We start from the raw sequence: 12,767 nt of genomic DNA, 5'->3' as shown, positions 1-12,767 counted from the left end.
GACCAATAAATGAGAGTTATATGATCAGTGACAGGAATAATGTCACATAGTTTGATCTAGAGAGCCACTAAGGCCCTGTTTGCTGGGTGTCCTTGCCTGAATGATGAATAATTAAACACAGAGCCTCTGCTTTGGTTTTCGCTTCAATCTGCCCCTCCCACTGAAATGGATACTGCTCTCCTTTAAGCTTTATATTGAAGTGATGCATGTGTTTAAGGAGGCTCTTCTAGCCTTACAACATGATAAAATAGTCTTATTACATGATGTCCTCTTCTGTTTTTAAGTTGCTGGGATGGAAGGAGACTTAGGATACATTGTTTCTGCTCCGCACTAGTTATTGTCAGATAACTCTATCTCTATCATGATCTACACAGGGCTGTGTAAAGGTTGAACTGATGGCAATGAGTAAAACTGAATAAAAATGAATGTGAATTCATCTTTAGATTTGTGTGTCCTTCCATTTAGGCTGAAAGGCCACTGCAAATCAGCAGCAAAAATAATCGATAGAAGCAGAAATTTTCCAGAAAATGATAATACTATTTGTCTGATCTTTGCTAACATACATATTTCTGCACAGGTACATGCTGGTCATGATTTCCGCTATGAAAGATGTTGCATTCATTTTGAGCACCTTGGCACCCCATGTATGATCCCTTCTAAATGGTTGCCATCCTGAGAAATAAGCCTTTCCTGGTGGACTTACGAAGGTGCCAAGTCGTCTGGACACTGCTTTGGCTCAAGGCTTAGATAGACTGTTATATCTGTCACAGAATATATGATACTCCTTATCTACTCAGAGGGCAGAGGACAGAAGTGACTGCTCTTTTGCTTTGGTCAAAATGACCTGACATTTTGGCCTTAAGGCACAAACATTTTTTTTTTCTCAACACTTTCCTGAAAACCACAAAGAGGCCTTTTACAAAGAAACTGTGGATTACCACAGTCAAGTGGCATCTTCTGTGGTTCATGGTTTATAACACTGGTTTTACATGAATCATTCCAGTATGTGCACAGCAGGTCTTTCACAATATCACATCACAATATTTCAAAATGTACATTCATTTACAAATAAAAGGGCTCGTACACAAAGTAACATTACAGTTGTTTTATATATGAGTTAGTCATTTAAAATGCTCAATCCAGGTATTAAAACAATTAAATACCATACTTTAAGGAATAAAACCTCAAAAATAATATCCAGAAATAAAACTGTTTGGCAACAAATAATGTGGATACAATCCATTTTTAGCAGTGTAGACAATTTAAGTGCCATAATTCACATATAATTTAAAAGGTCTCACTGTCTGTTTGACAAAAACACATTTTACCACTTTACACTCACAAAGGGGTGATACATTTAAATGGTAAGGCTGACAGCAATAGGCCACTTTGAATAGCCTTGTTGCTGCAGCAGAAATCTAGACTAGATATGGAAGTCTGGTGTGAGTTCCAGTTATGGCTCTTGAGTAATTCACATTTGCCTGATGGTACCTGTCTAAATTTTACATCAAAACAAAGACAGAATATTTGACAACAATGCACAGCACATGAAGTTTACAAAAATAAGTAAGTCTCCTGTAAGAATTACCCCATTCTACATGAAAATGAGTGCTACACTGAAAAGCAGAACATAATTAAGGCATCATTTAAGAATTAAGGCCAACAATACTAACTCAGTGTACATTGTTAGAGGGAAACAATAGCCTGTTTTTAATGCTGGTTGCATTGCCCTTAAAACAAATTAAAAATGTACTTCAATGACAAAAAACCCACTCCTTTACACACACATTTTGTCTTCCCTTGTGTATCATATGGTAATAACCTTTGGTAGAGGTATTTTATATTGTGATAGTGAATCCAATCATTTTATTCATCATGATAACACCCTCTTTCAGCATTCAGTAGTCATACTTTCATGATTTCTGCTGATGCCATTTAAAAGGTGCAGTGTGTTTACCAGACAAAGCTAATTATCTGAGACACAAGGAAAAATAGTTCAATTTTCAGCATTTCATGTCCTTCATCCAAATAGCGAAACAAGTTTTGAATGAATTTGTATGTAAACCCAGAGTGATTAATAAAAGCTGACAAGCGCAAACTTAAAAAGCCCCAAGCATTGTGTGCAATTCCCTTTCATGCCTAAAACAAAAATAAAACGGTTTTGAAAAGTGGGCTGCATACCAAACAACCTCAGCCCAAACTATAAATATTAACAAATGATTTCTAATCAATAACCCCAGACTTCTTCCCATCTATGGAAAAGACTCCTGCAAATATCAGTACACGCAGCACTCCCCAGGACTACTACAGCAACATTGGGTCATGATTCATGTGAACCCATCACTCATCCCATGACCTACACATCATGTGATATGTCCTTCAAAGCAACAGAAAAGTCCAACCAACCACACCATGATTCGAGCACACTTCCATGCATATTAAAACAGTGATAAAATCCCTTCATATAGACTTAAAAGTTCATTATGTCACACTTGAATCAATCATCTATAAAATGTTCTTTTTTGTAGCAAAAAAAAAATCCTACAATAAAAATAAAAAAGAATTTTCAGAGTTTCTGAGTTGAGCTCTCTCATGTACCAACCATCACAAAACATGCCCTTCAAGTCAATACACAAAGAATGGGGCTTAGACCCCTCACCTGTTTCACTGTATGTCTATATCTGTGTCTAGGGTACTGGGGGTACTGGTACTGGTTCCCCTATAAAAATAGTCTTCACCCTTTCCCCTGTTCAAGAGCCCAAGCACCTGTGCTCCAGGAGGTGGGGGGTTCACAGGTCCTCCCTGCTGTGCCATAGCTCATGGTTCCTGAAGAGCTATAACAATGATCATGAGTGCTCTTCACCCTGGTCTACTAGGTGGCTGTAGTTGTCCTCCCTGTCCCGCTTCCGGCACAGGACCGTGAAGAGGAGAATGATGAGAAAGAGCAGCAGGCAGCTGAACAGTGTCAGCCCGATGATCACCTCTGGGGTACAAAGTGATCCAAAAAACAGACAAATCAACCATTTATGCTCAATCAAGCAATATGTTTTAAAATCTTTGCTATGTAAGGACACCCTGGAAAAGGGTATTCACTAAGAAACTTGCAAATGACTTACTTGTGAAATTGAAAATATATATAAATACAATTTTATTTATGTAATGGAACTACAACAGATATAACAGTTGCACCATCTGTCTCTTTAAACCAGGAGAGGCCACTAAATGAAAATAACAAAAAGATTATTACTTAGATCTGACATACCTGTATCCTTCCTGTCCGGTGCTTCCTGGCACTCCTTCTCCCAGTTCTCAGGAATGACAGGCTTAGTAATGTGGATGAAGTCCTGCAGGGGGCAGTACTGGGCACAGCCTGGCAGTCTTAGAGGGTAGGGCTCCTTTGTGCTGTCATTACGGTAATGCATGGCCACTGAGAATGACCTAAGGACAGAAGCAGCAGATGTGGCTTGAGTTATCTCAGACTGGCCAGAGTGGTCAAACAGCTTTTATTTTGAAGGCCCCAAGCTCCGAACCATCTGAGCCATGTCAGGGCCTATGAGTTTCCTGGATTGTATTCTACTTAGCTGGACTGATCAACGGCACATCCTCACCTTCTGAAAGATGGTGCAATTTCAAAACAAAGACAAATTTGATCACAACCGCATCTTCTCTCAATATAAGCTCTGTTGAAACTCTACCATGCCATATCTTGTTCAATTAAAATGTTTTTGGAAGTTACTTTTAAGGATAATTTAAATGTTGAATGTGTGCCTTATTAGAATTATCCTCCTGCAGTGAATTAAAAAAAAAAAAAAACTGAATTCTGGCCAAAGATTATTTTTTACTGTGTGTTGATTATTCATTGTTGAGTAAATCTTAGTCAATTCTAAGAACTGCATTGGCATGTGGCTGACTTAAAAGTGGTGCAAACAAATGCAGAATGTTTCTTAAAACTGTATATGTGTATGTGTGTGTGTGTATAGCCTTGAGTTTCAAGGCTAAAATTAAAGAAATGGTTAATGGCCAAAGTAATACAGGATTATATATAACTTTTTTGTATATTTGTAATTCCTTTCATGTGTACATGGGTACCTGAGGACCAGAATGGAAATAAGTCTTGTGACTTTATTATGTTATCCCTGGTTTGTTTTCCAATTTTTACATTATCCTGTGGTAATATTGTATTTTTAAATTTCTCAAATAAATTTAATCATCAATCAATCAACCAAGCCTTCAATGATGGTCAATGATAATCTCTGATTTAGTCTAAATACTTCACCCAAAGTAGTACACAGATCAAATCTGATTACAATAAACAGTAATAGAGGTGTGCCAATTAATCAAGCGTACCCATTGTCTTCCTGGAACAATTCAAAAATGTGGCAAGAGGCGTATGGGGGCTGTTTCCCATTGAACACATTCAGCGCCGACTGCAGTGCCACTAACGTAGTGTCATGCTGGAAAACACACAATGATTTGTTTCTGATTCATTGATAATCTCCGTGCCACACCTCAAATCAAAGTGCTATATTAAAATATTCGTAGCATCCAGTATATGTGTGGTTGAAATCTACAATTTCATGACTCACAAACCTTGTAAAACATAAAATGTAAACAATGCAATGGAAACAGTGGCTGCAAACTTAGTAATGACATGAGTAATGAAAACTCCTAAGCAAATCAAGGGGCTACCAATTCTTTTAAAGAGTAATACTGAGCATGCTAATAGTTGTCAAACAATGAAATGGTGAACATAATCTTAAAAACAGATCAAGATAAATAAATAAAGATGTATCAATTATTACCACTCACGTATCCCTCTCTGTGAATCTCGAACAACTTAATAACACGTCATTAACTACATCTTCCATATTTGTAAAAAAAAATGTCTGCTACATTACATACAACTTTATGTCTGTTTCAAAAGAGGCAAAAAAGAAACATTCCTCACATTTTTGATTGGACATTATCTCACATTATCATTATGTAGTACTTTTGGGTAAATGAACCCTGGTGTTGCCTTACCGCTGAGTACATCATCATCTTCAGAGGCCAATTTGATTTAGAGTCTGCAGCCTCAGAGATGTTTTTCACAATTTGATTGAGAAGGATACCTAAAAAACAATAACAGAAAACAGTCACACCAAGAAGGGAGAGAGCAGAGGTTGCATCTGCAGCCTTGCACAACACTACCCCAGCATAAACAAAGTCAATTTATTTGCCAGAGGACTCACCCTGCCTCTGAAACAAGTGCCTTGACTGACTGAGCCATTCTGGAGTTGACACTTACAGTATGCCTATCTTGTATTTCACAGTTAACTGTATAATATGCCATTTGGAAATGTGGACTGGGTAAAAGTTTCTTTGTACAACATCACCTCCTTGTAGTCGGCATTTCTCCTCCCGTTTGTAGACCTCAAACATGACCTGGAAACTGAAGTCTTTCAGATTCTTCAGCTTCTTCATAACCTCAGGGGTCACCCAGGCTGGAAGCGACAGGTTATGCATTGCCTGAAGAGACAGAGTGACAGACCAAAACCCATGACTCAGGAAGAGAAGGCATAGAGATCCAGACCTCACAACAGCTCCCTAAAACATTACATAAACATCCAATAACTTATTCCTAGGACCTGGAGTTTTGCTCATCACACGACCTGCTGAACTTTCAACCTGTATCTTTACCCTCTGGGTGTCCTTATCGGCACTCTAATGTCAGACAATAGCACTGGCATGTGAATCATTATAAAATCCTCAATTGGATAATTATGGTAGTGTAGCACAGTGGTAAGGATCAGGGCTTGTAACCAAAAGGCTGCAGGTTTGATTCCTCACTGGGGCACAAATGCTGTACTCTTGGGGAAGGTACAAAACCCATAACTGGCTCAGTAAACATCCATGTGTATAACTGAGTAACATGTATAAATGGTAACCTATGTAAGGCATTCTGGATAAGAACATCTGTTAAATGACAATATTGTAACGTAATTAGAATCACCAGGAGAACAAAAAAAAAAAAATTAAGTGGTCAGGGAGGAACAAAAATGCATGGATGCACGCAGATCTATATCCACCGGGTGTACAGTATAATGATGGATGTGTTTTGCATAACTTGCATAATATCATTCAACCACGCACACGAGGTAACAACAGACTGGCATTTAAAGTCAAAAAACACAAAAAACAAGTCTGAGCCTGATGTGAGTGGAGGGGAATCTTCTGTCAAAAACAGAGGAAAAAGACGGATGTCATTTGTGATTTGATAGATATGCTCACCTGTGCAAAAGGTCAATCAGCCAGCATTTTATGCATTTCTAACAAGCACATAATAAATGGCGGGGCAACACCGTCAACTCTGGAATTGCTGTGGACTGCTGACTTGCATGGAATCACAACTGAATAACTGATCAAAACATCTGACACTGTTTCTGTTTTCCATAACAATCAATCAGTATGTATCAATCATATTTTGTTTTATTATTTAATGATTTTTGCTAATTAATGATAATAAATTACAAGTGAGTTAAGAGTTTTCCTGGTTGATATAAATTGGCAGATGGTATCATTAAATGTTTAAATAATGTCAGACTCCAGAAAACCCATAATAACTTGAGGAGCTGTCAAATTCATGCTCATGCACTTAATTTGTGGGAATTAAATTATTAACTGAGCTGACTAAGGTACTGCAATGTGATAATTCTTGAACAAGTGGCTTGAAACTGAGGCTATACAAGCCTTTTGCTGCTGGAGGATGGAAATATATGGAGTAAAACAAGTTTAGCATGAAATGAGAGCCCTCAAAAACATCAAAACTCCATCAAAAACAAACATGAATTTTCAGTTCTATCATCTAAATAATGAAAGAATGTAGGGGTAGAGTTTCTTCACTCATTAGTTGCCTTTGTTTTTCTTTGACATTCTTTGACATATTAACATTTGTACCTTTAAAGATGTTTGTATCTGTTTCAATATCAGAGCTGAATCATTAAGCATTGAGGTGGAAAACGAGTCACATGCAGCATTACACAAATCGGGAACTATAAACACAGGCAGTATACGCTTTCCCAATCACAGTTCTGCTTTCACTGCTACAGTCTGCTGTAGACAGAGTTCACAACAATTTGTCCAAAAGGTGATACTCGGCCAGGGTCTATAACCACCTACAGGCAAAAAAAACAGGTTTTCCCACTCTTTCCAATGACTAATGATCACAGCATTAGGGCCTCCATTAAACTGACTCCATCAAGATTGATTCTGGTGCTGTTTGAACTGAACAAAAACAATCTGCAGACATGGCAGCCATCTGGCACTTGGTTGATGTTGCTAGGATTTAGAGAGACAAAGGATAGTGCTGCACTTTAGGTCAAAAAGCTGGAATTTGGAGAGCCATACTTAAGCAGCACTTAAGCAGTGTGCCTCCAAATAAAACCATGAGCCAATGAGGCCCTGTGTCATCAACTGTCTGTTACTGAATATGATGGTGCTGCTCACCTCACAGAACAAGGTGTCGTGGATGCTCCATACTGATTCGATGTTGTTGTCCTTCAGGCCTGCATTCTTGCTCACCATATCCACAAAATCCTGTGAGGGAAAGCAGAGCTACCTAAGAACCAGATGTTCAGTGAAAAGAGTCATATAAGAGCTCATATAAGTAGGAAACATACTTTGTAGGCTCTGGTCACATTGAGGAACACCTCTGTCTGCTTAGTTTCCTTGATGAGATTCTCGTAACGAGGACACTTGGATCGAGGGAATGACAAAAGCTGCAAAAAGGAAATGGAAATAAAATTGAACAAGCTTCTTTTCAAAGGGGCAATATTATGAAATGGTGCCTATGTATGCTGTATGCATGCCTTCAAGGAAAATTCCTGGATAACATCAGACCTTTACATAGTCAGCTATCTATGTATCCATTCATTTTTTTTTCATTTAAAAAACTGTGCCATTACATATTCAAAAACACATTGACAGAGGTAGAGTGATACTGGCAATATCACCTGCCCCATTTGGGATCTGTAACATTGTTCATAAGCCCAGAAATAAAATCACTCCAACACAATGCAGTGCTTACCCTCTCCTCAGCCATGGGTACTGTGTGCACAGGAATGGGTTGCCAGCTGAGGTTGGGGTTAAACACCTGTGAACCATTAGGAGGGTACATTCCAGCCAGGTTTGCTTCGGCGCTCATCAGGGTCCGGTCATAGTCTGTACTACGCACAAAAATCTGAAGACCAGGTAAGAGAACATCACATTCCTTTCAATGGCTGAATTACTTCACAAAGATATACCGTAGTCGATAGAAATCCTCCTTTTAATACTTACATATTACTACCTGTTTGCAAAACTGTCACATCGAGGTGAGTGATGTGAGTAAAGGTTCTTCATGACAAACTTACTGTGACGGAGTGCCGTCACTACCCGGGTTTGAGGCCGGGTGGGGTGACTGCTCTCGCCCTTCGCTACAAATGGTGTTAGAAGTGGGATGGCTTGCTGCGAGGCCATCGGTGGCGTGCCCGGTGTGTGAGCTGTGTGAGGGACCCCCACGTTCAGTTGACCCCGGTGTGTGAGGGCCCCCAGAGATGGGTGAAGAACAGTGTGAGGGACCCCAGAGATGGGTGAAGAACAGTGTGAGGGACCCCAGAGATGGGTGAAGCACTGGTGAGTGGGGCACCCTGGGATGGGAGAAGTACAGCAAGAGAATGCGTGAGGGACGCCATGGTGTGTGAAGCGCATGGGCGCGCTTCCCGAAGGGGAGGGCAGTGTGACGGAGTGCCGTCACTACCGTTGAGTATGCACTCTGACTGCCATACCAACGAGCCATGGTTGGTACCCTGTAGACCCGGGTTCGAGGCTGGGTGGGGTGACTGCTCTCGCCCTTTGCTACACTTACTAAAAGTTGAAAAAAGGCCCACCATACAAAAAAAGTTGAAATCCGAAACTAAAATGCAAATACCCAATGATAGGAAAGCATATCAAGCTGCAGCCAAAAATGTTTTTATTGTTTTCTTAACTTTTCTATAGTCTTCTAACAATAAATACTACCATATGAAAAAAACTGTATATCATTTTAGTGTCAACAAAATGTAAGTCTCTTTTCTTGTAATGAAGAGAGGGAAGTAGAGAGTCAGAAATCACCTCGTGTCTGTTGTAGGAGCCATTGATAAAGCCTCTGTAGCGCTGCCGCAGCATCTGCCCCAGCTCAAAATGCTGTCTCATCCCTTCCTGGAAACATAAGGGGTAGGACTTACACCAAACCTGTTTAACCTAAATCCTGTGTAAACAATATCAGAACTAACCTAGAATTAGCTCTCCAATTGCTTAACAGTTTGGTTCAATCACAAATAGTGTTCTGAGCATTTGTCATTCATAAAGAAGTTTAAAATTACTCTTGAAACATGACATAGGAGAAGACATTCCCCAATACACTACAGTGGATTGAGGTTCTAGACCAGGTGGTGACAAGGCTTGTTATGTGGGCCTATTTCCTTATCATATGGTAATAACTTTCACAGTGCAAGGCCAAGTGCACCATTGGTTTCCACTTAGACTCTGTCTGGATTTATGGCACTCACTTCAGTACAATACTGCCTTGGCCCTGATGTGCATATAAATTCAGTTATGTGTGCATCTGCTCATTAGAAGAATAATGACAAGTAATCTATAATCTAAAATCAAGTCTACTGCAGGCAAGTGATACGACTGATGCAATTCTGTACATACGAGGTAGGCAGCTGAGGTACATGGCCTAAATGACATGGCAATCTTGTTGTCTTCACACATATCTAATTCACCCCTCTTAAAAACACACTGCTGTACAATATGCACACATAAGAAATGCTGTGTTAAACTCTAAACCCTTAATGAAGCCCTTCAGAAAAGATTCAGCTGTGTAGAGTGGGGTGTGCAGGCAGTACCTGTGAGAGTTGCCCAAAGCCCTGAGGCCACATGCTCTCATGGTAAGGATCATTGGGGTATGCTTTGATTGGAGATCGGTCCCCATGGCGATATAGCTAGATGCAAAAAGTGTCAGGGTCTTTAATAGTATCAGAAGACATACACTGATAAACTCACAGATTTATGACATTGTAGCACTAAATGCTGTAAGTCAACAACTGACTTTAAGTAAGAAAAACATTTTACTAGGTAAGTGATTACATTCATTACAATGTTTACATAAATATTTAAGAAACATCATGCTCTAAATGCCATCTAACTCTGTCAAAGTGTTCAAAGAATATGAGGACAGAACTATGAGCAAAAAAAAACCCAAAAAACAAAAAACCCAAATCAAAATAGCAGAGCGATATATGTGCCTCAGGTTTATCAGCTTAACACTATCCACAGTACTCCATAAAACATTTACATGGTCTAAACTAAGGCATAGGCACCATTGCTCTGTGAACATTTTAATTGAGGGCAAGGTTTGTTTACTGCTTGCATGTGTGAGCTGTAGTGCAGTAAGAATGATAGATGGCTAATTATATAACCTAGATTCAAACAGATCATGAGATGTTTACAACACAAATTCTATCACATTCCATCTCTACAGAGAAGCAAAATTGGATTTTTAGTTGTAGGGTAAGGGTCAGACCATACTTCTGGCACAGTTCATACAGGTGTCCTGGATCCATGAATAAAGCAAAAACAGCCATTTACTTTGGATACAGTAAATTTTTCAAAGATTGTCCATTGTACACATTCTGAACAAACTGGCCCGCATTTACTGAAGATCTATAAGGGGAATTTGATGCAGGACAACCTTCAAACTTCTCATGTGAAATCTCTGCTGATTCATTGTGTGTCTGTCATGAAGCTCTGAACAAAGTCTTCTCAATTCAAAAATCAATGGCTGTCATGAAACTTTGTAATAACTTGCATCCAATGGCTTTTGACATAGGCTTATTCTTTTGATCAATAATCCAGTCAAATACAACTGCTACAGTTCTTTTCAAGTGGAAAAGGCAATAAAAGCAGTGTACACTTCTGACAGAAAACATGATTGGAAAGATGTCAGGGCTACTGAGCTGTGTACAACAAGGCCATACTGTACAGGCCGTACACACTACTTTAAACTCTGTACTCATTACGCCCTCATGTTCGTGGCAGGGAAACTGAGGAGTGACAACCATCTAATTTTCTTGCCAAGAGTTTAGTTTCTTCAGTACTTGAGGAACATTGGCCCCTTTACACGCAGGCATTAAGCAACTATTACGAGACTGAGAAAAACGCAACGCAATACAGAATCAGGAAGCTAGCTAGCTTGCAAACCGGTCATTTGACCGTGTGTCGGAATACGTACACCCATGAAAGCAACAGACAACTAACGTTATCCTCGCAAGTACAGGTGGTTCTGGCACAGTGCGTTCCTGAAATACTTATAGTAAACCAGTTAACCAACTTCGAACTATTTCCACACAAGCGCAACTCTTGAACACGTGAGGGAAAACTTTTTTTTTTCTTTTAAACAAAAGCACTGACTAAATATGAGACTAAGTTTTGGAGTGTAGATATTTATATATTTAACTACACTATGAAGATCACTAGTCTATATTACCAACATTACACATCAAGAATGACAACATGGAGAAAAAGCAAGCGGCAAATCACGCTGCTTGAGAGGAGAGGGCTAAAGGGACAGAACACAAATTATATTTAAAAACAGCCAACTGTTGCACAAACATTAGCATAACAAGCCTGTTAGTCAGCAATCAAAGCATTAGCATCCCTACCTTTAACCACACAGTAACTAAGTTAACGTTATCTAGCAAGCCAAGAGTTCTGGCTGTCGTTTACTAGTTTGACGGTAAAACGCGGCTCCTTTAATACGACACGCAGACTGTACACCTCTTTCAGCCAGAACCCCACTCAACTTCTGTCACCACACATCTTAGCAACAGGATAATGCTTGCTAGCATACCAAAGTTCCTCACCACAGTGACGAATTTGAGCCTCCTGTCCCCGGCAACTTCGTCTGAAGTGACACATACGATAAACGATAGTAAAAAAACCAACGGGATTCTCTGCGGCTGACAACGAACCATTACCGGTATCGCCATCGCAACATCAAGCCGGAAGATTGTAAACCGGCCAGCTTCAGGTCAGTTGATCCCAATGACGTCCGAAGAAATTTATACGTCATTTGTTAAGAAGACGCTATTTTTCTTACTCTGTGGTTCCGCTTGCTTCGCGTGGATCTGTTATAGATGTATACCGCCACCTACTGTAGTGGAATGGTCAACAAAAGATAAGGCAAGAAAAATAAATTTAAAAATAATTAAAATCAATGCTCCTAAACTCGTAAAATGCATACATTTCAACCCTATTTTTTAAATGTCCCAAAAGTCCAAATGAAGAGACAGGACTTTCTGCAATCAATCGTCTACTATTTCTGAAGTGGTAAGCATTGACTGTTCGTTCTGATCTGTATGTAATACACTCAGACAAGATAAATTACACTTTTCAGGGACAAGGCATTCAGTACATAAATAATTACGATGTTTTCCCACTTTATGCCATGATAATTTCAGTGCAGTACACCGCATTGCAAACACTGCATCTGGCGTGCAACCTGCATTGCCACAGACCCCATGGACTGTTCGCCCCCCTTGCATCTGGCAGAAGGTACCAGAGCATCTGTACCGTCACTGCGAGACAATGCAACAGCTTTTTTCCTTAGGCAGTCAGGCTCCTCAGCTCCATGCTGCCCCCTCCTCCCATCCTGCACCTGCACAAGAACGGACCCACATCCCGGAGCACAGCATATCCCTGCCCGC

At 39.8% G+C, this 12,767-nt stretch overlaps 1 protein-coding gene across 2 annotated transcripts; it reads right to left on the bottom strand.

Moving 5' to 3' along the window:
* Positions 1-2,581: 2,581 nt before the first annotated feature.
* Positions 2,582-12,140, bottom strand: LOC118782058 (lysosomal acid phosphatase-like). 2 transcript variants are annotated; one of them, XM_036535296.1, is made up of 11 exons: positions 11,925-12,140; positions 9,909-10,004; positions 9,130-9,216; positions 8,066-8,218; positions 7,659-7,757; positions 7,486-7,575; positions 5,376-5,508; positions 5,023-5,111; positions 4,348-4,454; positions 3,263-3,438; positions 2,582-2,983 (listed from the first exon to the last, which is right to left on the bottom strand). In XM_036535296.1, exons 1-11 carry the CDS (start codon positions 12,048-12,050, stop codon positions 2,847-2,849), a joined length of 1,293 nt encoding a protein of 430 aa, XP_036391189.1. In that variant the 5' UTR covers positions 12,051-12,140; the 3' UTR covers positions 2,582-2,846. The 2 variants fall into 2 exon arrangements, with proteins under 2 accessions (XP_036391189.1, XP_036391190.1); XM_036535297.1 differs by having other exon boundaries at positions 11,912-11,982.
* Positions 12,141-12,767: the final 627 nt, after the last annotated feature.

This window comes from Megalops cyprinoides, chromosome 8 (assembly GCF_013368585.1).
Source record: "Megalops cyprinoides isolate fMegCyp1 chromosome 8, fMegCyp1.pri, whole genome shotgun sequence".
Lineage (NCBI taxonomy): Eukaryota > Metazoa > Chordata > Actinopteri > Elopiformes > Megalopidae > Megalops > Megalops cyprinoides.
The sequence above is the reverse complement of the archived record's forward strand: the minus strand, read 5'-3'. Positions and strand labels throughout refer to the sequence as shown.